The 27,554-nt window shown below is 42.0% G+C and overlaps 3 protein-coding genes across 6 annotated transcripts in view; 1 reads left to right on the forward strand and 2 right to left on the reverse strand.

Moving 5' to 3' along the window:
• The first annotated feature begins 1,609 nt into the window (after positions 1 to 1,609).
• GMNN (geminin DNA replication inhibitor) lies at positions 1,610 to 13,071 on the forward strand. The gene is made up of 7 exons (XM_048507180.1): positions 1,610 to 1,736; positions 4,259 to 4,349; positions 8,729 to 8,824; positions 9,106 to 9,241; positions 10,803 to 10,885; positions 10,964 to 11,074; positions 12,595 to 13,071. The coding sequence occupies exons 2-7, from the start codon at positions 4,296 to 4,298 to the stop codon at positions 12,769 to 12,771; spliced, it is 657 nt and encodes a 218-aa protein (XP_048363137.1). The 5' UTR covers positions 1,610 to 1,736; positions 4,259 to 4,295; the 3' UTR covers positions 12,772 to 13,071.
• A 2,590-nt stretch (positions 13,072 to 15,661) lies between these two features.
• ARMH2 (armadillo like helical domain containing 2) lies at positions 15,662 to 17,226 on the reverse strand. Its single transcript, XM_048508526.1, has 2 exons — positions 17,013 to 17,226; positions 15,662 to 16,113 (listed from the first exon to the last, which is right to left on the reverse strand). Exons 1-2 carry the CDS (start codon positions 17,224 to 17,226, stop codon positions 15,662 to 15,664), a joined length of 666 nt encoding a protein of 221 aa, XP_048364483.1.
• Positions 17,227 to 19,628: 2,402 nt separating this feature from the next.
• RIPOR2 (RHO family interacting cell polarization regulator 2) overlaps positions 19,629 to 27,554 on the reverse strand; it is a 128,729-nt gene continuing 120,803 nt past the window's right edge. For all 4 annotated transcript variants that reach the window (XM_048508192.1, XM_048508189.1, XM_048508190.1 and 1 more), the window contains 5 exons: positions 25,292 to 25,450; positions 24,404 to 24,609; positions 23,666 to 23,749; positions 22,250 to 22,340; positions 19,629 to 21,097 (listed from right to left, as the gene is read on the reverse strand). In XM_048508192.1, the coding sequence (XP_048364149.1) occupies positions 20,997 to 21,097; positions 22,250 to 22,340; positions 23,666 to 23,749; positions 24,404 to 24,609; positions 25,292 to 25,450 (641 nt within the window). In that variant the 3' untranslated portion in view covers positions 19,629 to 20,996. The remainder of the gene's footprint in view (positions 21,098 to 22,249; positions 22,341 to 23,665; positions 23,750 to 24,403; positions 24,610 to 25,291; positions 25,451 to 27,554) is intronic.

The following is a 27,554-nucleotide window of genomic DNA, read 5'->3' on the forward strand; positions in this document are numbered from 1 at the left end:
GGGAACATTGTCCAGAGAAAGTCACAGAAAATGAGAAGGTCAAGATTTTGTGGAACGTTGGCACATAATACACCAGACATCACTATGATCGAGGACAAGAAAGTGACCATCATAGCAGTACCTCGTGACAGCAGGGTCACTGAAAAAGTACATGAGAAGGTCACTAAATACCATCTATGGCACAAACCAGCTAAGGTCATCCCAGTGGTAACTGGCACTCTGGGCACCCACGAAGGTGGTACTTGAAACATCTTCAAATCCACAAAATCTACATCTGTCAGATTCAAAAGGCAACCCTGCTGGGATCCACATGAACACCACATCAATACATTACACAGTATGCCCTCTAAGATGCTACAGATAACTAGACTAACGATTTATTTATTTCCTTCATTTATCCTCACAAAATGATTCTGTTCACAAGAAGGGAAGAGTGAGCCAACTTCACGTACAGCTTCTCATGTCCAAAGAGAGCCTGCATGGTGTAGTGGTTAAGAGCAGTGGAGTCTAAGAGAGTAAAGGTTTGAAGAACTGGATTTGTTTCCCCACTTCTTCCGGTGAAGCCCATTGGGTGACCTTGGGCTAGTCACAGTTCTCTCAGGACTCTATCAGCCCTGTCTACTTCACAAGGTGTCTGTTGTAGGGAGAGGAAGGGAAAAGAGTTTGTAAGCCACCTTGAGTCTCCATACAGAAGAGAGCATGCTGAAGTGGACACAAAATGGTGGGCACAATGATTGCAATAGGAAAGTTCTGCTAGTGGACTTTAGATACACTAAAATGCCATGCTGAACAGTTCACAGAATAAGGGCTTTGGCATAAGGGCTTGAAAATGCAGATAGAATCAGGATGGGTGGGGGCAGAACCGGCTAGCCACAAGGACCACAGCAGTCTTCCACTGCAAAGCCAGTGTGGTGTCGTGGTTAAGAACTGGTGGATTCTAAACTGGAGAACAGGGTTTGATTCCCCATTCCTCCACCTGAGTGGCAGAGGCTTATCTGGTGAACCAGATGTGTTTTCGCACTCCTACATTCTTGCTGGGTGACCTTGGGTTAGTCACAGTTCCGAAATCTTAGCCTCCCCCCCCATCACAAGGTGTCTGTTGTGGAGAGAGGAAGGAAAAGGAGTTTGTAAGCCGTTTTGAGACTCCTTACAGGAGAGAAAGGTGAGGTATAAATCAAACCCATTCCTCATTTTAATTTCACTTAACCGTGGTAAGTTCCCCGCCTGAATACAGTTCAGGTGTGTACGTGATCAGCAGCTGCAGCCACTTTCAAGTTGCCATATTTGCCATGCATAAGAACGTAGTTTTATTGACTTGAGGTCCATGGGGGTTTTCTACCTCCCCCTGGAAGCCCTGTAACTTTCCCACCATCACACCTGGAAAGCACTCCCCCCCCCCCCCCCCCCCCGCCCACTCTCCCGCCAGCAACCAATCAACGCGCCTATCAAGAATGGTTACAGGAAGACGTCGCTGTTCAGCGAGGAAGCGCGGAGGAAAGAGAAGGCGAAAGGAAGCATTCGGCCCGGGCGTTCTCCATACTGTGCTGTGATTGGCTGGCGGCTTTTGGATTGGCGAATGGGCAGTGGCGGAGAGCGCGCGTCTCTGCAAGTCCTGCCCTCTGACGCGAGAGGTATTTATGGCTGCGCGCGAAAGGCTTCCTTGTTCAAGCGAGCGCGCGGGAATAGCGGGGGTTGTGCGCGTGGACAGAAATTGGCGGTTGGCTTTTACCGGCTCGGTGAGTTCGTGCGGGGAAAGGGGGAGGCGGGAGCCGGGCGTGTTGCGAAGAGACCGGCATTAAGTGCATGCAAGTGCATTCATTGCATCAATTTCATTGATTCGTGTTTTGGGCGGGAGGGGCTCTTCCTCCCTGCATTTTCCCACGCCTCATAGCGCTTCCTTCCCGCGGTGGCACGTAGCCTCTCCGCTTGCTGACTCGTCGGATTGTGCTGCCTGGGTGGTGCACAGGGTCCTCTTGGAGGAACCCGTTCAGTTGAGCAACGGTGTGGAGAACTCCGATAGGCTAAACTCCTTCGAGGGCTTAAACTGGAGTAGGTCTGCATATGGTTGCATGGCTAGTGCTGTGACTTCCGATGGAAGAGTTTGAGGGCGCTGATGAGTAGTTAGTAGTAGCAAAACTGCATCCCGGTGGCCACGTGGGTGGGTGCTCAGTGAAATTGCCTCGTTCAGGCTGAAGCTCTGTTGCTTCCTCTATTTCTGACCTTAAAAACTGCACTTTGGGGTCGACCAGGGCGTGTATTGCAGAACCTGTAATAATAAAGGTGGCACAACATAGGGACAGTGCCAGATAAGATATTATAAACCAGATAGCACACCCCACAGTGTGGAATTATGTCCAAGGAAATCTCAGTTTCATTTAAAGCATGGAAGATCTATATCTAGGATGCATAACAAGAAAATACAGAAATACAAATGAAAATTGACAATTTAGTCTGTGTGGGAACTTCCACTGTTAATGGAAACTTTATAGCTAGTTCCATTTGAAGTGAGTTTGTAAGATGGGGAGGAGTATACAATGTAAGGTCTACATGTTCTGGTTGTATTACAAGTTTGTGGCGTGTAGATGGAGTCTCCTATTACATCTGCAACTTGAGGGAGGGACCCGAGGGCTGCTTAGTTGTTATTACTTTGCCACAAAGTTTCAACTGACTTATGGTAACTCCATTCTGGGTAACAAACCATGGTCTCCTGTCCTAGCTTCTGAGATCTGCCAAGATCAGGCTAGCCTGGACTATCTGGAGGGGCAACTGTAAGAACTCCACTCAGTTGCCTTAAACAATATTGTTCTGTGGTGTTTTTTTTTAACCTTCCTGTTTAGGTCTCCAGAAAGGTGTAGGTACTGAGAGATACTTGGTCTGGAATGTAATAAAACCTGCTTTCTTTAGAACAGGGATGTTCGTCTACTATGTTAACAAGGAGATACTTCAGTTTCTAATTCCAAGAATGCAGTTGGCATGTGAACTCTGTGCCATATGGGAGATAAGGAGTCATAATAGAGCTGGTGGCAGCTAGTATGATATAGAGATGATCTGTTATGGGTTCACAAAGTTATTATGCACACTCTGTTGGGATTGAAATGTGGAACTAGAGTTGCCAAGCAGGGCTGGATCTAGGCTGCCAGATCATCTTTATTCCAGAGAGTCATTGGTGCATATCCAGTTACAATTCATTAATTTATGCTTCAGTCATTCAATCAGATGCTAAAGATGGTAGATTAATTGTCCTCCTACAGTAGTAAAATCACATGTATTTGCTGTTTATAATGTCATTTTGTATGAAGAGTGGGAGAGAAAGCGTAGGTCGGAGAAGCATCAGTAATAATTGTGTGAAGGGCTTAGCCCTATCACTTTTGAAACAATAGTGGCTCTAGAAACAGCCTCAGTCATTTGGAATTTATTTCAATTCAAGGACTGCTGTTCCTCTTACGACAAAGAATATCCCCTGTGTGCAGGCTATGTCTCTTCTCAGACATTAGGAGGATGTTTGCAATAGTAATCGTTCTGTGAACATGAAGGGTTGACTTGGCATGTTTTCATATGAAAATACCATGTTGATCTTCTGAAAAAGATCTGTCTATCTGGGATAGAAATGTAGATCTCCGATGTAATGTAGAAAGTAGTCCTAACTCTCTTTGGCTTATGGCACAGATGTGACTAACTAGAAACAGACGTATGCAGTGGTGTTAGTAAGTCGTCCAATTTTTGTCATCAAGCAATCATTTGTTAATTTGATCTAAGAAGAATAGCATCACTAAACTTTCTAAAATATTTTCATTTCAGCGATAGGTTGTTAAATTTTAAAGGTAACAAAGATGTAGGTAACGTCTAAATAAGCATTAACATACAAACCACGTAACCCACTGGCAGCCAGTGGGTTACGTGGTTTGTATGTTAATGTTAAATTTTAAAAACAAAAATGTGCAGGTTCAATAGCTACAAGGTACTTAAGATTTCAGAATCCTGCAAAACTTCTTCATAAGATTTAGATGTATGCAGAAGATAGGATAAGGGAAAAGCTTTGCTGTTTATATCAAAATTGTCAAATAATTTTTTTGAGGTCCTTGAACAAGATGTATGGCTTTCAAAGACTCTTGCTAGAGTATTTTAAAAGTTCTGGGGCTGCCAGCCCAGGGTGAGAAACAGAATGGGGGGGGGGGTGTGTGTGAAATTCTACTATGTGAACCCTTGCTGAACGGTTGTGGTTTTAGTTAAACAGAATAATTATTACTATGTATTCTAGCATACTTTGTGCAAACAAGACTGCCTAAAGTGGACGAATGAATTCCAGAGTGAAGCAGAAGGCTGAAGTAGACAAATCTTTAGCTGCAAAGGTAACAACCAAGTAACTTACCTTCTTTTTCTTTGTATGTACGCTTGTCAAAGTTATTTTTCATATGAATTCGACTCAGAAGTACTAGGCTAGCATTCTTTGGCTAGCTGCTGCTTACAGAACCTTACACCTTTTCTATTTACAATTTTCTGTAAATGTTCAGGTTATGTAGTTGCAATGTTCGTTATTTTGATCCTAGTGTATCCTATGGGAAACTGAAAAGAACATAAAGGGTGAAATTGCCATACTCTGATCTCTCTGTTGTCTATACTATCCTGTTCCTGTATTGCCAAAGATGATTGCTTATATAGTAAAGGCTAAACTTTTCTTTGCTGCTAGCATCATGCTTAATGTAGCTCTCAAGTTGTTTTTGTCAATTTGCAGGCATTTAGATCTGCCACACTGGATAATATTAATTTAACCTTAAATATTATATTGGAGTCTTTTTGAGCAAAAGATGAACTTCAGCAATAACTGCCATTAAGGAAATAACGCATCATAATGGGAAGCAATGTTGCCTTAATTTATAGCCTCCGAAGTCAAGCTTTGCTTTTTTCCATCTAATCAACTAATGATTTGGTTGGACTGTTTTTATTAAAATTTATAATCCTATTCGTCCTACAGCAAGGATTTGTATGAAAGTGTATGTATGAACTATCTATTATAACAGTAATTGGATACAAATTAATGTCCTACAGATCACTTATACTAATAACATAAGGTCTCCTGTGTTATCTGTATCCTGTGATACTGTACAAATCAAAGGAGGAAGAATGTACAAGCTATTAAGGCATTTCATATCGCTAAATCTGACTGGGCAATTTATCTGTATTCCTAGAAGTTAGGAATTTTGTATTTACATACTCTGTGTGTGTTGATGTCATTCAGTACCCTGAAGTCCAACACAAATCTCTCTAAACAAAGTTTGCATTGGACACTATTGCTTTGCTATCTTCACATTCATGTAGTTGCTTTATAATGGGAAGTAACATAATAGAAGTCCTATTGCATATTCTTTACCTTCAGGGCATGTGAGTGCTCTGAGCTACAGAAAGAAACTTTTTTAAAAACTAACAAGCAAATTGCTTGACTGTTGAAACATGAGCTTGGCAGTGGCTAAATTCTTGGAAAGCATTTTAAACACCCGTATTTAAATGTTTTAAAAGTTTTCTCTTTTAAATGGAAACATACTAATAATTTATATGCCATTAAAGGTTAAAATGATGAAACATGAGCTTAAGATACTTCAGTACTTGATGGTACTCTGTCAGATGGATTGGGAGAATTACATAGTGACTAGTGGCAAAGCCCATTTCATGTGGAAATGAAATGAGCTCTGGGAAGGGGGGGCAAGGAAGCCTCTTCCCCTGCAATGACCTTTCCCCATTCCTCCCCACCCCAATTAGTCAGGAAACGGGGGGCTGGGGTTGCCAAGACCTGTGACATTCTCCCGCAGACACTGGTGGGTGGGTGGTCTGCACTGCCACCACTAGGCAATCTGAGGTGGCCTGTGGGGGGAGGCAGGAGGGTTGTCACAGGTGGAGAGAGCGGGGTTGCTGCTTCTTCAGGAGAAGGCGGGCAAGGGACAGATGTCCCACCAATGAGTGCGCAGGACTGAGTTCCTCTCCCTGATTGATGGGAAGGGGGCTTTGTGGTCGGAAGGCGGCGATTGGTTGCCACTTAGGGAATTATCTATGGTAAGATAAGATGGAGAATGCTGTAAGAGTGTCTCTTCATCTAACATGAGTATGATGTACTCATACTGTTTTTGGTTATGCTGTACTTAATCAGTACTAAAGTTAGCAAAATGCCAAAGGGTCCCATATCAATATTCTAAAAGAGAGTTGGGCAGCACAGGCATTGACACAAGAAAGGGCTTTTCCTTTCTTGGTGCCCTGGTCCTTGTTTACTAAAGTATACAAATAGATGATTATCAATCTTCTCTAGCCTTATTACCATAGAATATAGGCTATTTCTTGACTTGTTCCCTATATCCTATGTTTGACGATGTCTCAGATAAGGGAAGACTAGTTCCTTTTGTAATGCCTCCTGGTGGGATTCTCTGTTTTTTGTATAACCATCAGTTAATGTGTTCTTGAAGTTGTTTTGTTCTAAATCTGACTACTGGTCCCTATAGCTCCATCATCTGCTGTGTCTAGCAATGGATCTTCAGTGTCTGACATTTAGGTCTGCCTGAGAGTTATTATAGAAATGTATCTGATTATGCCGCTGCTCTGCAGTTTTCATCCACTGATCTGCAAGGCCCTTTCCTCATACCTTTATACAAATCTTTGGCACAAGACAATGTGGCTACCAAATGTATGCAAATCTTTGGCACAAGACAATGTGGCTACCATTGTGTTAAAACTCTTGCTCAGTCTAGTATTCAGCAAGAAAAAACCATCCCACACTTGTCTGGTGCTCTTAGAATGCCAAACAGTTAGCTCTCATTCCTACTGGAGAAAGTTGAAAGATTAGCAGGTTGCAACCTCAACCGTAACCCTTGTTATTGGGTGGCCAGAGATTGAGTTGTCCAAGCAATGGAAAAAAAACCCAGTTGGATTGGTGGTACCACTCACCTTGTTGGATTGATAGCATAAATCAGATCCAGTATTGACTGTGGGGAGGGAACACTTCGTGAACATGAGACATTAGCTCCCTCCCAAGGGTACATTGCAAGGCCTGGCCTGTCATGCTAACTTTATTATGCAGCAAGAGACGACATTCAATGTGGCTGTTAAATTTATAGACCCGTGTCAGTGGATATTGCTGCCTTCAGATTGGCAAAAGAGGTTGAAGAGGCCCCCCTCCCAATGTTGAAATAAGAGGATTTGAAATGTCTTTGCCATCTGATAATTCTTGAACTTGCTGCTGTCTGCAGGGCCTCCAATCTAGATTTCTATACTACTAAATTTGTACTTGATTCTTGGTTGAACATAAAATATTAAGAGTAATAGATTAACTCAAGTAAGTGGCAGCCAGTGAATACCTTGAACGGTGTTGCCTAATTCAGCAGCAGCGAGTGTAGTCTGAAGTGAAGTACTTTGCTTTTTCCCACAGTAGCTGGCACTTGTCCTATAGCTCAACAGTAAGTTAATTGGCAGCAGAAACTTTACCGTGGGAAAGGTGAGCTCTTGCCATGTGAAGTAGTGTGAATCGCTAACTTTCTCACGCTAGTATGACATTATGTTCCTGTTATCCCTGTTTGATTATCTACCATTGTTTGCTGTCTCATGGTGGCAGTGTAATGATTTTTTTTAAAAAAATGTTTAATGCAGGAAATAAGTGTTTACATATGACAAGGAAGATAATGGGCGATACGTTTCCCCAAAACAATGCTCTTGCTGGATCAGTATGTTATGCCCCAAGCAGGGCAAATAGACATCTACCACAAATCAAAGGAATCTGGTGCCCTGTGAAATATCTTAAATTACCTTACTGCATTTTAAGTAAGGGTACAAGCATGGAGCAAAACAGCTACTTGAAATTCAGTGTGTACCTTTGGTATATTGCAAAAATCCCCGTGTTGGTGATAAAGGAGATGTTTAAACAATTAATTCTGGCGAGGATCCAGTTACAATTCAAAGATGACCTTATTTGTATTTTTCATCTGGTTTGGGCAATCACTATCCATGCATTGCAGTTACTGGTCAGGTATAGAATCAGTAGAGAGCATATCTATGGCTTTACAGGGACATCTAATTTTGGCTGGTCTCTCAAATACTGGGCTGGCTGTTAGTCTACTCATGTGGGCGTTTGTATTAAAGAAATTTTATTAGTTTTCTTGACAAAGCATAAGTGTAATACTTTGTTGTACTTTTCTAATGGGTGATTCTAATGTGCAAAATTCAGAATTATTTAACAGCTACACTATACAACATTAATTCAATGTCTAGTGTAGAATATTTGATTCATATTCCTAATGAAAGAATACCAGATACTAGAAATTTTCTAGCTTTGCCATGGTATCAATTTGTAAGTTTAGCCCCTTGCGCTACATTCCAAGACTTATTGGTTTTTTCAATACAGTAGAAATGATTGGCTAATACAAATGATGACAACTTGGGAGAAGTTTTCAAGGAAATGCTGATTTCCACATACAATGCAGGAATGTTCTGTGATTGAACACTTCTAGAGAAGAGTTTTTCAACAGGGCATGAGTTCCATTTTGACTGACTAAGTATTATTCTTGGGTTGGCTGAGTGCATTATCTGATTAATACAATTCCTGTGATTTAGAATCTTACAAAATCCATTTACTACACTGAGCTATAGTGTTTTGCATCTCGCATTAATGTTTTAAGATCTAAATGTATTTCAGGCAGAATTAGAAACATGATCTAAATCTAGATGTATTGAGAATGTATTCTCTGCCAAACAGGCTTCTACATGTAATTCAAATGGCACATTCCAGAGACAGACCCTTAAGATGATACAGCCATCAATTACAGGATGTCTTGTCGGTAGGGCAAATGAGGTATGTACTGTTATTGAAAAACATTGCTTGGAAGCTAATGATTTGCTGCATAAACCTAATTGATAAATTTGAGTATAAAATTTTGCGTATAAAATTGAATTGCTAGTATATTCAGTTTATAGGCTCAAGTCAGTGTGGACTTGACTGTTAACTTGAAACCACATCTGAAGATGCATATTCAGTTAATACTGTTACAAGGAAATAAGGAGATTGGAGTGTGTGAGGAAAGGTTTGTTGGAGAATATATCTGCTTCTGAGAGTTTTCACTTTACCATTTATAGCAGGTCCAATCATCAACCAAGGGGAAATTCCGGAGTGAGCAGTCTATCCCAAACATTTCAAAACCTGCTTCTGCAACAGCATTGGAACACAGAACCACTAAAAATGTCATCCAAGCTTCTGACCTCATGGTAAAAGGTGCGTGTGTGTGTGTAAGTGCCGTCAAGTTGCTTACAACTCATAGCGACACTGAATCAATGTCATCATTAACAGCCTTGTTCATGTCTTGCAAACTGAGGGCTGTTGCTTACTTTATTGAGTTTATCTCATGTTGGGTCTTCCTTTTTCCTGCTGTCTGCAACTTTTCCTAGTATTATTCTTTTCCAGTGAGTTTTGTCTTCTCATAATGTGCCCAAAGTACAACAGGCCCATTATAGCTTTGAGGGAGAGTTCAGGTTTGATTTGTTCTAGAAACCACTTGCTTTTTTGGGTGAACCACCATATCCATCACGCTCTCTTCCAGCAAAAGGCATGTAGCTTAACAAAATCAGCTAGCAAAATCTTGTGTGAGGAGCATGTGGCTACTGAACCAAGATCTGTGTAAATAACCAGTATTTTCAGCGTGGTTCTTTAGGATATGGCAATATTTCCACGTAGGAAACAGAAGTAGATGCAGGGGTATAAAGGTGGAGATGTTGAGGAGTACATGGTAAAAGATACCGTTTGTCCCCCAGCCTCCATGCGTCCCCCTCAGTTTCTGCCATTACATTGTTTCTTGCCAATTCTGACAGGCAATCCCTGCTGCCTCCAAAAGGGTTTTCCTGCAGTGCAGGAAGCTTGGGAAACCCCAAAACTTCCCTGCTGCTGGACAGCTCCATAGGATTTAAAGGACATACACCACCAAAAGGGCAGCATACGCCCAAGGGCCAGTAGGTCACACAACTGGCCCTAAACCCTGGAAGGGAGCCAACTAATGGCAGCTCTGCCCTGGGAAAAGCCCTGGCCTGCACCCTCCCACACACTGACATCCAAGTAGGACACCAGCACATCCCAAATGTCCAAGTTTTGTGGCAGCAGGGATGTGCAGTTGCTGGTGTGTCTGCCCCCTCTGCCACGGTAAGTGCCCTGGCGAGGGTGAATGCACCGGTGCAAAGCTGCGCTGCTCCCTCAAGCCCTTTCAGCCCCCTTCCTTTGGATGGAGCCGTGAATGTCTTTTCAACATGCTTTCTTTACTTTTTTTTTAATACCTCGCATTGGGTTTTATGTCCATTCAGGCTTTACTACTGTGACTGAAATGCAGGTGAATGGGATGGGTGTGACATAATTCAAACACATGTTGAATGGGGCAGTGTGACTCCAAAGTTACTTAAACTCTGCCAGTTCAAGAAAAACATGCTTATGTTTTGGATAATTTTGACAAGACAAGAGACTTCTTGGGTGCACACTGGAAAAAGATGCTGAAAAATGGCAGCTATGAACATCTTCATATATCAGATGCACATGGTACTTATTTATCAGTGAAGATACTCAATTAAATACTCATAATGAATGCATACAGGCAATTCTGTATTGAATGTGTGGTAACTTAATGGCATCATAAGTGTTAGGTCTCACCCAGTGGGCTCCTACATTGTTCTAGTTGTGTCAGTGGCTGTCCCCAGCAATTAGAAGAGAACCATTTTTGTACATGGTATTTCCATTTAGCTATCAAAATTACCTGCATCTACTCTTGAATGTTCATGGTCTTAACTCTTTGCAGGCAATCCTTCATCTGTGTATTGGAAGGAGTTGGCTGAAGAGAGGAGGAAAGCTCTATATGAAGTGTTGCAAGAAAATGAAAAGGTAACTGTGACACTGATTGGTGTGTGAATAGGTGCTATTGATGAATGTCATTGTTTAAAGTCTTCCTGCTTTTTCTAGCTGCACAAAGAAATTGAACTCAAAGATAGTGAAATTGTTCGTCTCAAGGAAGAAAATGAAGAGCTTGCTGAGCTGGCGGGCCATGTGCAATATATGGCAAACTTGATTGAGGTAAATCACTGTAATAATAGACTACTACTGGTTGCTATCAAATTCTACGCAAGGTATCTCTTGCAAAATGGCCCCCATGTGGGGAGCTACTTAGTAACTGTGGATGAAGTGAGCACTATGATGCTCAAACAAGACTTTGTCTTATGGAACCTGAAATGTTAAGTAGATAGTCCAACTGTACCTCTTTTGATCTCAGTTTTTCCAGCTATTCGTAAAGAAGCTAAGAAAGCGTTCTTCATCTTGACCAGGGCTCCCCAAACTTTTTAAACAGGGGGCCAGTTCACTGTCCCTCAGACTGTTGGAGGGCCGGACTAAAAAAAACTATGAACAAATTCCTATGCACAAATGATTGTAAAATGTTTGATTTCACCTTTCAGCCTTTCTGTCATGGTCTATTTTTAGAACAGTGACCAAAGTATGTCAGGTACAGGGTGGGCTCCAAATACTGTTGGGGAGGCTGTGAAATACCTTCCCCTGTAAAAAAAAAAAAAAAGCAGAACTTTCCCAATGAAGCATTCCATCTAACCCAGGATCAGGTATCTTCCTGGGTTCTTTCCTCCCTAGCAGCCAGTGAACGATTCGCCAGCCTGGCTGATGCCAATGGGAGTGAGGCAGAACAGAAAGCCTAGAGAGGCAACACATGGAGTAACTGAGAGAGGAAGGGCGGAGCAAGGGCGTTTGCCCACATGGGCAAAGGTTTCCAACTCTGGGTCAGAAAATTCATGGAGATTTGGGGATGCCATCATGTAATTGCAATCAACAGCCGTTGGGGCCGGTTCCTCCTCTCCCTCGAGCCCCCACTGCACATGAATGGAGCCATCGCCGCCATGCCTGGCGGGCCAGATAAATGCCTTCAGGGGGCCACATTTGGCCCCCGGGCCGTAGTTTGGGGACCCCTGATCTTGACTATCTCAAGGCCCTTGCCTACTTGCTTTGGAAGGCAGGTGGAATGATATATGGAAACACATAAATTGGAAGATGTCAATTTTTGTATTTCAGATAATAGTTATCAACTGACATCTGTTCCGCAGCTGTGCCCCCCCTTGCAAGATATAAAGTGATTGTTTATTAATGTCTTACAGTAAAGTTGATACAAGGACACTGTTTTCAGTTCTGAAGCATGTAGCCTACAACCTGTACTAAGTAAAATATCTGGCATTCATTTGCTTGTAAAACTCCACATGCAAATCCTGTTCTGTCCTACCTAGCTCCGAATACAAATATCAGCTTCCAAATTACATCCAGTTTTCTTCCTTGTTTTTGCCTTCACCGTTTCTGAGATAGTTGTTGAACAGAGCAAGGGTGGCTTATTAATATCTCAGGTATTTCACTCTCCGACTACTTGTTTCTCAATATGTTAGCTACTTATCTAGGGACAAAACAGTGCATTTGACTTGATTGCCACTGGCTGGCTTTAGCAAAGACTTAAGCTGTTAATTATTGGTGTGCATGTAATAATAATCTGTAAACATTAGATTCTGGTGATATTTTGTGAATAATGCTTACTTATGTCTCTCCAGCGACTAACTGAACAGGCACCAGAAAGCTTTGAGACTCTGAAAAATCTAGACCTGGAGGAAACTGTAGATGAAGATGAAGTTCCTCCTACAGAAGAGGATTTGGATGGTGATTCTGAACAGGAACGTTCATCGATCTCTTCTACAGATCTACATTCGTATGAAACCAGCAGTCCTTAAAATTGAGGCTGGTTGTGTTCAGTCAGTGCTTCAGGGAGAATAAACTGCCAGAGATCAGTTGGGTAGGACGGGAATGAAATCCTGTGAAAACTGATAATTTAAGAGCCAAAGTATAAACTGTGGCAAGTAATTTGTACAAATGCAAGTAACTGTATCCTGTCTAAACTGTTGGACTGTATCTGGCCCCTTGTATAAACTGGAAATACTATGTATTTTATCTTGTAAATAGATGTTTTCATGTATTATACATTTTATGTAACTGCCAAATAAACTTAATTATCTCATCTGCACTTAAACTTATCCCATGCTTCCATACAATGTGTACTGAGCAAATGGGTTCTAGCCTCTGGTGAATTAGTATCTCTAGTGAAAGTACTACAACAGCAAATTCACATGCAGGTTGCCTTGGAGCATTCAGGTGGTAGCTCAGATTCTGAATTTGGAGAATTAGTGGCAGAAATTCATGTCTTGGACACATCTATGCAATGACAGTTGTGGCACGGTTGGAAGACTTTTAATCTTGATTGTGTTCAGCTCCATGTTATTTATGTGTCTTTTTAATATGCACAAAATATGATCGTAAAACATAAACTAAAAGTGCATTTCATCAGAATGAGACCGGTACATATTCATAAGTAAGATCTCGTTAAAACCATGACCATTTTTTCCAAGGTGATGTTCCTTGAACAGTACAGAATAGCATCTAGTACTTCTCCCCCATGTGGAAGTATAATGATACTGGATGTTGAAGCCAGTGCCCATCTTGCCTTGTTGGACATTTATAGCAGAAATGTCACCGGTGCGCATTTAACACTGTTACCCGATGTGGTATTTATGTAGCACAGGTAATTACTACTAGCTTGAAAATCGGGTTTGATAAGCAATTGGTGTTGAACAGCACCAACTGAAGTTGTATATATCACTCAATGTAAAGTACTGATGGTAGTATCCTTGTTACTGGTTGTACAGGATTGCTATCTGAGAAGTCTGTTTCTCAAAGCTAGTCATCTCAATGGACGCATGAGAGCTATTCCTTTAAAATGCAACCGTTTCTCCCCCACCTCAAAGAAACAACCTGAGATTTTAAACAGTTTCCCAAGAAATAGCAGGACAAGGTATTTGGTACTTCATTCCGTGTACTTGATGACTTCAGTCCTCTTCAGGTTTCTTTGCCTGGAGGTGAGGGAAGCTTTATACATTCTAACACACAGCTTGGCAGGTGTGACACATGGCCAAGACTTTAGCTGTTATCTTACCTCTGAACAAGCACTGGTCTAACACTGTATAAGTTTAACCAGGTAAGTGCTGCAAACGTATAAAGCCTAACCAGTTGTGGGGGGGTGGGGAGAGAAGAAAGTAATTCCAAGATCTTTCTAAGGCTGTTATTCAGGAGAGTTCTAATCTATGAGCCCATTCTATTCTTCTCAAACAGTAGAGGACCATTCATGAGACAATAGGTTGCCACAGCTGTTCCTCTGGAATTATGTTCCCAAAAGAATTCTGCCTCCAGTGTTGCTCCTTGTAATGGAAATGAGGCTCTTGGAACCATTCCCAGTATGGCAGCTTTCTCAGACCTACTTCTGTTCATATGCATTAGAAGACCTAAAGCAGCCTGAGGAAAATCGTTAATGCTCAGTGCAAATGAAGTAGAGACAAATCCATAAACATCACACAGAGTTAAGGTCAGTTCAAATAAGCGTAGTTAAGGGTTTTTTTTTCTGGTGAATGAATAATTCTATGGCTCAAGTAACTAGTTGAAGTGATATTTTGTTAATAGGGTATGTTTATTTTTTTTCATTTTATAACCTTTAATGGCATTGGGTATGTTCTAATAGCCTACCTACCACTGCACAATGTTGAATAAATTTTTCATTCTCTTGACAGCGCTATCCTGCCACCTGCCTAGAAAAATCTTTTTAAATTTTGAAGAGTTTCAGCTGTGCAAGTTTGTAGCGTAATTATTGTGCAGTAAACGATTACCAAAAAGGGATGTCACTGTCTACTGAAAGTCAACTGGTCAAACTGCAAACCATTTACCAAAAGACAAACTAATCACAAGCATGTTCAAATTACATTAAAACATTTCTCTGATGCATAGGACTTTGAATTTCCAAAATAAGATGGGTTAGGAATTAAGGGTTCTCCTCAGGGACTTGTCAAAGTAGTTCAACACAGGCTATTAGGATATTCAATGAAGGAATTGCTGCTTCCTGAAGTACATTTGGAGCTGAAAGAACGGTATATGTCAGGGGTGTTCAAACTTGCTTAGCATAAAGAGCTGCATAGAATAAACCAGATGTTTAAGAGCTATAAGACATGAACAAATATTACATTTGTCATCGTTACATGTGCATTTTGTTTGCGAGGTGTAAGGGCAGCTGGGATTGCTGAGTGCAAGCCAGTGCCTGCACTGAGCTTTCTCCCCACCTCAACTCTGATGGCTGAAAGATTCCGACCTGATTGACTCCAAGAATGTGCTTTGCTTGGGAGCCTTTGGCACTTACATTCTGTCCTCTGGCTTCCCGCCTCCCTAGCACAGTGTGGCACTGCAGCCAGAGGCAAGGATGCACCGGGAGGCGGGGACGGGGGGGGGGGGGATCCACAACACCTCAAGCCTCTGCAAGCCACACACTAATTTCTAAAGAGCACCATGTGGCTTGCGAGCTTCTGTTTGACCACCTCCAGTATATATATTAGGATAGTCTTATCAAAACAGTATCATATAATCTTAACACATAGTTGAATATATTTTCTGAGATAATTTTAAAAGGCAAAATATTAATGTAACATTAATGTTGAATATCACTAGGAGCAGAAGATTTTTTTTCTTGGGACGAAGTATACTGTCCAAGTCCTTTCAATGGGCTTTTCTGGGTATTTCCTCCAAAGTCTAGTCATCTAAAGATACGGTATGATATCCCATGAGTAAAAGCATTACTTCAGCATAGTTTGTTGGCCAACCAAACCATTCCATGCGACAGAGGGATTCCAGCCTATTCTCTAGCATTTGCCCACCTGAATTCTGGAATAATTTAAGATAAGGGATGTTGTTACAACAAACAACCGTCATAAGATAACAGACCCAGAACTTCACAATGATTATATCGTGATCATCACTGGTGATCTCTTCATCTTCATCTTCGTCCTCATCCAGAATGGCAAGAAGAGTGTCAGTCAGATGGAGCTCTTTGGCTTCATTTTGGTTTCTGTAGTTTATGTAGCAAATGCCACATAACCCTTTCACTACTGCAATTCTCGCTTTCCTGGAAGTATCTGGCATGACCAAAATATCAATCATGTCTTCAATATATTCTGATGCGGACACACTAGTGGAGACGCCCCCTACAAAGAAAAGCATTTGTCTTAAGTTGGAAGAAGTTTACCAATATGTGGAACACTGAACACTGCTGGAATGCTTCTTTCTTTTTGAAAAGAAGCTGTTGGTTTTAATAGCGAAGCCCCCTTTCATCTGAAATTAGCTTGGTTCCTTCCTTGTACTTGTTGCTTTGGCCCCTTTCTACTATCACATACCAATGTCTCTCATAATGTGGCCACAAGTAAATTTCTATGGCACAGAATTTGAACCTAGGTCTTCCAGATTCTATTTGATGGTTTGATATAGTTCATTTAATCGCTATGTCTCAGTTATATGAAGCATTTTACATCACTAATTGTATCCTGGTTTTGTACCCAACCACCTATTCTGAAGGCTTATGGCACTTAAGAAAATGTGATGGAAATTACAGCTTATTGAGCTCTCTGAAATTTTGTTCTTGGGGGTCAGCAAACTCAGGAAGAGAATAGGGGACAGAGGTCTGCAGTGGAGAAGGATTGGTAGAAATCACCATCTCTTAAGTGCCTTTCAATGGCCCATATTTAACTACACATTCTGAAGATTCATGGGTACTTAAGAGAACCAGAGTCCCCTGTCTTGCTAATTACTTGAAATGCCACAGAAGGACAAAAAAGAATTCCCTCCTTTTTAATCAATCAAATTTTTGAAGGCCCCTGCTAATATCTCAGTGATTTTTGAACTTATCAATTTGAAGGCTTGAATTTCAGGTTTCTTTTTCAGAGCAACCTTGCTTTAAAATTGTTTTAGGGGAGGCCTTTCACCAAGCCCTGAGCTACAGTTCTTAAAAGTACTTCAAAATTTTTACATGGGAGTCATTAAACTGGCTACCCTAATTCATCATCAAACCTTACCCATACTTGTTATGTCCCATTCTCTCACTGCATACCTGTGTAAGCTAGCAGTCCAATGTAAGATGCAGCTTTGGCCCTTTCCTCTAAGAGTAGCTCTGTATTTCTCATGATATCACCATATCGCTTTATCTTATCAGTGTGAAAGTCAGAGTCTATTGGTGAAACAGATTCTGCCACCTTGGGAGGATATTGGCGGTGCCCCACATAGTTTTCATACCAGATGTATATCTTATGAAAGATGTTCCCCATATTTCTTCAAGAGTTCTTCCAGGGGAAAAATATGTTGCATTTCATTACAAAGCTTCTATTTCCCTAGAAATAGGAAACTATTGGAACTATCGATTTACTTTTAACTCTAAGTAGTAGGTAGCTAGGCAACTGTCTGGAACATTAGTAAACAGAATGGAATACTGAGTCCTGGTGACACTGGATCAAGGATTATGGTAAACTGAACAAGTATTTACATTTGAAAAATAGTGAAATTGATCTTTCCATCTTTTGGATCTATGCAATCTAAATTATCTATGTGAAGTTCATTCCCTTCCTGCCCAATACGAAATCCCTGTTTTCCCATTCAAGGGATTTCTTTCAGTCTTCACTGTTCCAAATTTCTGATTACAGTGGAAATAGAAAATAAAACCACCACTATGATAATATTGTTGCATTGCTGGGGCAGTTCTGGTCATATTCCCCACCCACCCATTTCAGTTATACAAGATGAAGAAGAGAAGAGTTTGGATTTACACCCCACCTTTTTCTCCTGTAAGGAGACTCAAGGTGCCTTACAAAGTCCTTTGCCTTCCTCTCCCCACAACAGACACCTTGTGAGGTAGGTGGGGCTGAGAGAGTTCTCAAGAACTGTGACTAGCCCAAGATCACCCAGCAAGCTTTCACGTAGAGGAACAGGGAAACAAATCCAGGTCACCAGGTCAAAGTCCACCACTCAAGTGGAGTAGCGGGGAATCAAACCCGGTTTTCCAGATTAGAGTCCACCTGCTCTGAACCACTATACCATGCTGGCTCTCAAGAGTTGGAAAAGGTGGAGCAAAGGGTGACCAAAATGATAAGGGGTTGAAGCAGCTTCCTTAACAGAAAGGTAAAGCATAGGAAAGCTTTTTAGTTTACTATGTAAGATGACTACAGCAAGGAATACAAAAATTGACACCAGCAACACATTAAAGACCAACCAGATTTCCAGGGCATAATCTTTGGAGCGACCAAGCTCCCTTTGTCAGATACAGGAAGGCGTCAGATACAAGTGCTGGGAAAAAGTGGGCAAAACGTCATGCTGCATATAATGCAAAGAATTCACAACTACAAGAAGTGACAATGGCCTCTGTTTTAGATAGTTTTAGAGGAGGATTAGATAAATTCACTATTGATCATGAAGACAGAATGGAAACTTGAGAAGCGGAGTACTTCTGAATAACAGAATAACAGCAGGGGAGGACACTTGATTTTACACCCCACTTGGCATCTAGTTAGCCAATCTGGGAAATGAGATATTGGACTAGAGAGGCCATTGGTCTGATCAAACAGACTGCTCATGCAATGGAGGAGGAGAATGATATAACTCACTTTAGGTCCCCACTTTAGGAGAAAGTTGGGGTATAAAAGTAAATAATTATTATCTCCAACAGATAGATTTATTCTTCAGTTTAGGCTCTGCTCTTGGGCAGCTGGTCAGTCCCCAAACAGTACAGAAGCCTTTGAAGAGGAGCCATTTAGGGAGAAACCAGTGCTGGCAGAAATACAGCACCGTGAGCTAAAGAGCAGGAGGTTTTGACAGAAGATCTCCAGCAAGCCATCCCTGACTCCCAGTCAGGGACCAGCTGATGGAACCCAGGCTCTTAGTTGAGTAGACTCACCTGCAGAGCAGCGGCAACAGCATCTGAGGGTTGAATTGTAGCTTAAAAGATGAAGCACCTGGTACTTGCATAGATGCTGCTTGCTTGAAAGCAGCGAGTCCTCACAGGATGAAGGCTAAAGTCTGCCCAGCCAACTACAAAGTTGGGACTGGCACAGCAACCAAGGGTGTATGCAACTGTGCAGTTTCCTCGTGCTGACACCCCTCTGCTTCAACTTCTGGAAAATCTGAACTTCAGACTGGCGCTGTGTGACCTCGGCCCTTGGCTTGCCCCGACTATGTGATCCTGTGATAAGAATTTCTGACTTCTTGACTGTTTACTGCTTTCTGCATACAGTGGTTGGCTCATGTGATTGTCTCCAGGGCTTGGCTCCAAATGCTGAAACTCGAACCCTGGGCTCCATGGAGCCAGTACAGCTGGCTGCAGATAGGCACCCACTAGTTGCCAGATACTGTTTGCCACTTTTAAAATGGCAATTCAGTGAGATACCAGTGGTGCTGATTCCCTATGGCTGGAAGGGCCCATTTGCCCTTCCCTCCTATGTAATGGGCAAACAGAATGCTTATGAACTGGCCTCAGCAATGTCAGCAAAAATGATTGATGTATTACCTCCCTACAATTAGCAAACATGTCAGTGGAGATGCTATCAAAGGACAGCTGAAGTCCAGTCCACCATACTGTTGACAGAAGACATTACAGGCAGGCTTTGAAACTTTATGGAAGGGTGGGGCACTTTGCCAATTGAGCACGCAAACCGAAACAAACCCTGATACACTAATGCTATTTAGTAACTCAAAAAATAATCTTTATTATAACTTAACTGTCGCTGTAAATATGAGAAGTATAAATACCACAAAAACTAGAAAGCAAAAAGAAGTCAGTACAAAAGAAGAGAATGAAAGACTCTTAGGAGCCACATGCTGTAAAAACCAAATCATAATTATTTCACATGTTGTCAAAAGACGGTTTCCCTCAGTAAAATGCTTAGGTCTGGCTGTACAAATGTAGCTTTTAATCAGAGAATATATATAATTTATAAATATACAGACATATGTACAGGTTTTTAACATTTACAATCAAAAATACTGTTTTGCCAATGTTATTTGGCAAAAGGTGGTCGTGGTACTATCGGACCATTACAAAAAAACTTCAAATACTGACTAAACCTTGTTGCCAGCGGTTGCTTAGCAACAACCAGCATTTAGGGTGTATCATCAGTGATGCAAGGGCTTTATTGAAAACATCTTCACACAACACAGACCCCCTTACGTTTTGCAAGGAGGATTCTGCAGAGCCTGTTTCCTAACAGTCCCTAACAACTCTGCCATTTGTTCTCAGTTATACTGAAATCAATATAATGGATTCTCACATGCTCAACTTTTTCTTCTTTTCAAAACCTTACAGGGAAAAATAGGAGCCAGGATTTTAATGTTTTTTTTTTAAAAAAAGGGTATTGAATACATTTTGCTCTTTCTCTGGGAAAAGTAACACGTGTAACTTTCCATTTGTGGTTTGCAACCCACACACACACACACACACGCTTGACAACAAAAGAAAATCTCTGGCTTAATGAGCGTTCATTATCAGAGAGTGTGGGAAAAGGATGGAAATCTAAAATGAGTCAGTGAACTGACAGCGCCTGGTGTTTGCAAGCAGCTGTTGTTAAAGGTAGGCCACCTTTTTTAGTTTGTCTTAAACTTTGCTGTGAGTGACACCAAAAAGGATCAGAGGCTCAATTGAGTCGACAGTACGAGCTACTGCTTACCTTCCTTTGTTCAGCTCACTGTTTCAGGAAGAGAATCACGTGTTTTAAGCGGATGCAATAACACCCACAAAACAAACACCAAATTCTGCAAAAAAAAAAATGCCTCAAAGCTGATGTACAGCAACCACATAATTTCATTCAGAAGCAATTAAAATAATCTTAAATTCTGGACAGGTCACTGTTTCCTAAGAGACAGGTAAAAGACAACAGGAGCCCAAAGTTAGATTCTGCATAGACTTTTCTTCTTTGAACATCTGTGAGTTTCAGAGTGTCCTTCAAAAGGCCTGGTTTTCATTCTTGCAGTTTCGTTCTTGCAGCACCATTGAGATTAATACAAGCAGCCGCTCAGACTGTTAGACATTTGTTTGCCCGGCAGATTGGATGACTTAAAAGGCTGTGGCCACCTCAGTCCCACGTCGTCCACCAACTTTAATGAAGTCACGGGGGAATTTATCCAGCTGCTCGTATGCCAGCCGTCCATCCTCTCCTGGGTACAAGAACAAGAGCAAATGTTTCGTTCTTTGGACCTCTGGCTCTCAGACAAGGCAGACAGTCTTCTACATGAAGGCACCAAAGATAAGGCAGGAGTTTCCTCCCTGCTTTCCCCCTCCCCGCTCCCAACTTTTCCCCCAGTAAACGATAGTCATTTGGGCCTGCTATAGAAAAGTGACAAGATTTTAGCAGCTGGCTACAACTAAGTTTTCTGAACCTGAAGTCTTCCTGTTCCCACACTGTGTGGACTAGTTGTGGTCACCTCAACTGCTGAAAGAAAACATACTAATCCAAAGATTAAAGGGCTGAATGGTGGCATTCAAAAGTGTTTTGGGGGCCAGTGTCAGGCCCTAGAAGCTTTCCTATGGAAAACAAAACCAGCTATGTCCCGTATTTGACCCATGACTGAGAGATGAGGACAGACAACCATTAAGCAAGATGGCTTCCCTGCAACCCTTGCGGAAGTGAGAGAATTGTGCTTCCTTAGGAATGCCACCAGCCACCCTTCCTTTCGCCAGCTTTGGGAACCAGTTCTTAGGTTATTAGAACAGCCTGTTCCATGTGGCTGGATCCCATGCTACTCTGGTAGCATTTGGAGCTGTGAAATCATTTGGGAAGTGCTCAAAGGGAAGAGAAAAGTTGCCATCGGGCTTTCTCATATGATCCACTCTTTCCATTTAATTCCAACTGTCCAAACCTGACATGAGAAGAGGATTCAGCCAGGGGGGACAGATGGTCCAGAATCTTAAAAACAGGTCTTTTATTACACTTGTACACACTGAAAGCTGATTACTTGCCATGCACTGAGCCAGAAACTGTATTTTCTTTCTGTATGTTGTATTTGGCCACATGGACTTTGCATTTAGATTTGCATGCATATTTTCATAGAATTCACACTGGGACAGTGTAGGACTGAAAGAGTGACTGGGAAATGTATAATCTGATCCATCTTATTTTTTTATCCATCAATGTTCCTCTTTCCTCCCAGTGCACTTTCAAACTGCTTTCAGTGCTCTTTGAAGCTGTGCGGAATAGCAAAATCCACTTGCAAACAGTTGTGAAAGTGGTTTGAAAATGCATTATTTTGCATGTGCGGAAGGGGCCGAAGATACCTCACGGAGATACAGAATAAAGATAATCAACCTACCAAGAGAGAGCAAAGTTTCAGAGGCCACTTTTCTGATGTCTTCGTTATCAGACTTGCAAAGTGTGACTAACATTTTAATACTCTCAGTTGCCTGTGGGTATAAAAAAAAACGCCACTAATTATTTTCTCCTCTTATTTCAGATTTTCAATTATGTATTTATCCTCAGCTTCTTGTCCATCATAATATGCTTTATGCTTTATCCTAATATGCTTTATGATGCTCCTGCAGGGCTTCTAATTCTTTGATTTGTTGAATTAATTTCAGTGGCTATGCCTAAGGCCCCTTGGACAAAGAAAAGTTTGTACAGATGTGCTGTCTCCATCCAACAATAGTTTCTTGAGCGTTTTGCTTGTGCTGGTGGGATGAAAAGGATTGTGTGACAAGGAAAAAGGAGTGTCGAATATTTTGTGGTATGAACCTTCGTAATTCAAGTCATGGTTACATTCAATTTCTGTAATACATTCTATGTAAATTAAGAAGCTGCCCTTTTAAAGTTCTTGGAATTACAAATAGTTCACCGACAAGGGTAGGATGCCTGGAACTCAAGACACCATTTTTAATTACCCTACTGGCTTCCACTTAGGCCCCTTCTGTACATGCAGAATAATGCACTTTCAGTGCACTTTGCAGCTGGACTTTACTGTGCGGAATAGCAAAATCCACTTTCAAACAATTGTGAAAGTGGACTGAATGTGCATTATTCTGCATGTGCAGAAGGGGCCTCAATTTCTGGGCCCAGTTCAAAATTCTAGGTTTTTAAAAACTTTATTAAGCATCAAGAGTTTTATGGATGGACTCACAATTCTACAGTGTCATTCTGGGCTTAGTTTGGACTAGAAATCTATATTAATCTGTTGAAAACGATATGTTATTTGTGCTCTCATTTTAATTCTTTTCTTTCTGGGACGAGCCCAGAAAACATGCATTATGTTCGAATGCATTTTAATTGCAAATACAACTAAATTTATGGTGCTTACTCATGTAGACTGAAATGGTTTTAGGCATTAATGTGTATTGCCTCAACAACACAGCCTATATTTTCCCTCGTACATGCAAAACTATGAATTACTGCAGCAATTGAAGCAGATCCCTGTGTGAGGATGGATACGAAAGTAGTTCCTGTTGTTTCTCCACGGTGGGAACCCCCTGACCTTCTCTTCCCCCTCACCCCAGTCTTTGCAATCTAGAAGACGACTTTGGTCCCTTTGTCTTGTTGTATAAGCATTCATTTTTAAACTAAATAATTAGTCCCGTTGCATCTCCTAGCATTAGTCTGCAATCGCAGGCGAGAAAGTCTTTATGGACTGTTCATAGTTCTCATCCTGGAGTTGTTGCAAAGTTCTAAATAACGTGTTTGAAAATAACACACGCCCACAAAAGAACAAGGCTCCGGTGGTTACCCTGGAGAGTTTTACCTGGAGGCATTTGACTGCCAGGCAAGCTGCCTTTTGGAGGTGGAGGCTGGGCTGTGCAAGCATTTCACAGTAATACATTAAAGCCTGGAGCAAAAAAACAAAGAGAAAAGCAATGAGGAAGAAGCTGCCATATCATATCCCCCCTCCCCGCCAAAAAGAAGACCTTCCAACACCTGAGGAGCAGAATAAATCGATGCAGGGGGTTGGAAGATGTGCTTTATGGGCTTTCTGAAATTTCTCAGTTTACAGTGCAACAAAGCCACAACCTTTTTGCTACTGATTGCTACTGCACTGCATTTTCTGAGCACTGCCGTGGGAGTCATCAGATCCAGCCCATTCTAACCAATTAAATAACCAATTAAAAATACTATGAAATTTCACCAAGGCTGTGATGATTGTCTTAAGCTGCTAAAAGGCCTTTCTGAAAAGAAAAGGAAAAAAGACAATCTCTTCTAAAGGTGAGCGTATTGGGCTCTGGTAGGACTGCTTATCGAAAGTGCTCCATAATATCCGAGCAACTACAGAGACGGGCCAGGTCTAACTGTGTGATTTCCTACAGTAAAGAAATGAGATACCCAAAGCAGGGCATTCTCAAAAGATGTGCAGGAGGAGAGAGGCCACCTGTCCATCTACTGCAGCTTGGAACTGGAGCCTCCTACACTGCAGGGTTCTTTCTCCCCAAGAAGGATTTCTTGTAAGCCTCCTAACTGAAATCCTCTCCGGGAGCACTTTACTTACCTTTTCCCTGAAGTGCTTGTCTTCTGCAGCCGCTAATAAGACTGATGCAGCAGCTTCACAAGTCTCTTTTTTATTCTCAGTTAGAAGAAGGACAGCCAAAAATTTCAGCACTTCTTGTTGAGGTGGAAGACTGATAGAGCTTAATGGGATCACATTCTGCAAGCACTTTTCATCTCTCAAGGACTGCAGAGTCTGAACTGTCGAAGCTAAAATGAAAAGACGTTTAAGTGATGTTTCTGAACCAGGCAAGGAAATCTGCTCAGAGGCCCTTTGAAATAGCACACAGCCTCTTGTAGAGTGGATGGCTCTCAGGCAGGGGCATACCGCCCAGGGGGACATATGGGGTCAAATGTGGCCATTTAGTCACGTGGGGGGTGGAAAATCGTCCCCCATATCCTCCCCCCCCCCCCAGGTCCATACACTGACTTCAAGACCTGGTGCAAAAAACTTTTGTTTGGTCATGGTGGGGGAGGGTGGCTGCCCATACAGGGGGACAGAAAACTCAGATTTTGCACCGGGCTACATTTTCCCTAGATATGACTCTCAGGGCACACAAAACTTCCATACCCTGCCCCCCTGCCCACGCCACTGCCATCAGGAATATCTGGTCGTCTCTCATTGATATTGTAAGTCACTTTTGAGGGGTGAAGACATCATGTGACACATCCGACCCAGAAGGTGGGACATGTATCTCATGCAAAATTGCCCTTTGTGGTCTCTGGGCTTCTTATCTCAGGACTGATCAGATCCTAGGGAAGGGCTTTGGGCCCATTTGTTCCTGTACAGAAAACATTCTCCTGGCTTCATTGTGAAAAATAAATGACTTTATGCTCTCTTATGCTCAACTAGGGTAGTTTCCTTCCTTAAGAATCAGGTGATCCTCCTTACCTTCTTTTGCCAGCTGAAGCAAATAGCTTCCCAGGTCAGTAACACTTTTGTTCACAAAGTAGTTGCAGTACTGAAAGATTGTCATAATTTCCAAAGACAGACTAGAAGAGAGGATAGGCTCTGCTCGGTCCAAGATATGACACACCAAAGTTTTGAACACTGTGAGTGACAAGACAAAACCATTTTGTTAAAAACGCCCTAATAAAGCTAACTAAAATTACTGGAAAACCTGCACTTAAGCACACTTGATCTTTCAACAAGTTGCTTCCATGTATTAACTTTGAGCAATTTTTAAAAGTGCTATGGATTAGTAGAGAGTAATCAAATACTTTGCTCAGCTATACATATATTAGACCAGCCATTCTCAACCAGGGTTCCGTGGTACCCTGGGATGCCGTGAGCATGTCCCAGGGGTACCGCGGCAACACTACCGCCCCCCCATTTTTGTGGTGTCTCCCACCGGCGCCAGCAAGAACATGGAGCTGGCCCATGGGGCAGGGCTTGCCACAAGGCCAGCAGCCACCCACCCCCCAGTGCTTCCCTTCACCCTGGGAGGGGAAGGTGGGGGTGTGGCAAGCAGGGGCAATGGGAGGGGACGGTGGAGGGTGGTGGCAGGGGTACCGTGAGATATGAAGAGTGAGGTCAAGGGTACCCTGACCTCGAAAAGGTTGGGAAACACTGTATTAGACCAAGATAGTACCAGAGAAAGGCTTGGAATATCAGTACAGACGGAGATCAGCGAAGCTTATGCAAGGTGTTCAGGCTTAGCTGTGTTGACCCTGGGTAGGGGAATTCCTGGAGATTTGGGGATGAAGTAATTTTTCTCCAGGCGTCTCTGATCTCAGCCATCTGGAGATCAGTTGTAATTCTGGAAAATCTCCAGGCCCTACTTGGAGGTTGGAGACTCTAGTTGAATCCTTTGTCTATGATGGACAACATCCAAAAACTTACTTGAGCTGAGAGGAGCAGGATTATTTTATGAGTTAATTTTTTTAACACAGGAAAACACTTTGGAATTTAAACACTATTGGTTCTGGTGGGTTTTCCGGGCTGTGTGGCCGTGGTCTGGCCCGGAAAACCCACCAGAACCAGTTGAATCTGTGAAAGTCTTCGACAATACATTAAACACTATTGTTTTTCAATTTTTTAAAAATTTACCATGTAGGACTGGTGAGGGGGGTTTGCAGTGGTGCTACTATTCAGGAAACAAGTGTTCGACGTATGTGTATATGGAAATATTTGGGCAGCTTTTAAAATCGATATTAGTATTTAACTGTGATCCGTTGATTTAAAATATTTTGTTTTATCAGGGCAGGCTTTTTAGTCATCTAGTCCATACATACAAAATTATTTTTAACATAAGCACTCATAAAATCTCAAAGAGCAGGTAGCATTTTAGAATAGGCATTACCCCACACTTTCACATAGAGAAAGGTCCTCCTGTAATAAACTATAAACCGTCTAATAAACTATAAACCATCCTATTGCTCTTCAGCTGATGAATGAGGGATCTTAGAATCATAGAGTTGGAAGAGACCACAAGGACCATCAAGCCCAACCCCCTGCAATACAGGAACACGTAATCATAGCACTCCTGACAGATGACCATCCAGCCTCTGTTTGAAAACCTCCAAAGAAGGAGACTCCACCACACTCTGAGGCAGTGCATTCCACTGTCGAACAGACCTTACTGTCAGGAAGTTTTTCCTGATGTTTAGGTGGAATCTCTTTTCCTTCACCTTGAACCCATTACTCCTGGACCTAGTCTCTGGAGCAGCAGAAAACAAGCTTGCTCCCTAACCAACATGACATCCCTTCAAATATCTAAACATGGCTATCATGTCACCTCTTACCCTTCTCTTCATCAAACTAAACATCCCCAGCTCCCTAAGTCTGTCCTTGTAGGGCATGGATTCCAGACCTTTTACCATTTTGGTTACCCTCCTCTGGACCCGTTTCAGCTTGTCAATATTCTTCTTGAACTGTGGTGCCCAGAACTGTGCACAATATTCCAGCTGAGGTCTAACCAGTGCAGAATAGAGAGGTACAATTACATCCCTCGATCTAGACACTATACTTCTCTTGATTCAGCTCAGAATCGCATTGGCTTTCTTGGCCGCCGCATCACACTGCTGACTCATTTTCAGTTTGTGGTCTACTAAGATTCCTAGATCCCGTTTGCATGTAGTGTTGTCAAGCCAGGTGTCACCCATCCTATATCTGTGCATTTCATTTTTTTCTGCCTAAGTGTAGTATCTTATAT

The sequence above is a fragment of the Sphaerodactylus townsendi genome, linkage group LG09 (genome assembly GCF_021028975.2).
Source record: "Sphaerodactylus townsendi isolate TG3544 linkage group LG09, MPM_Stown_v2.3, whole genome shotgun sequence".
Classification (NCBI taxonomy): Eukaryota; Metazoa; Chordata; class Lepidosauria; order Squamata; family Sphaerodactylidae; genus Sphaerodactylus; species Sphaerodactylus townsendi.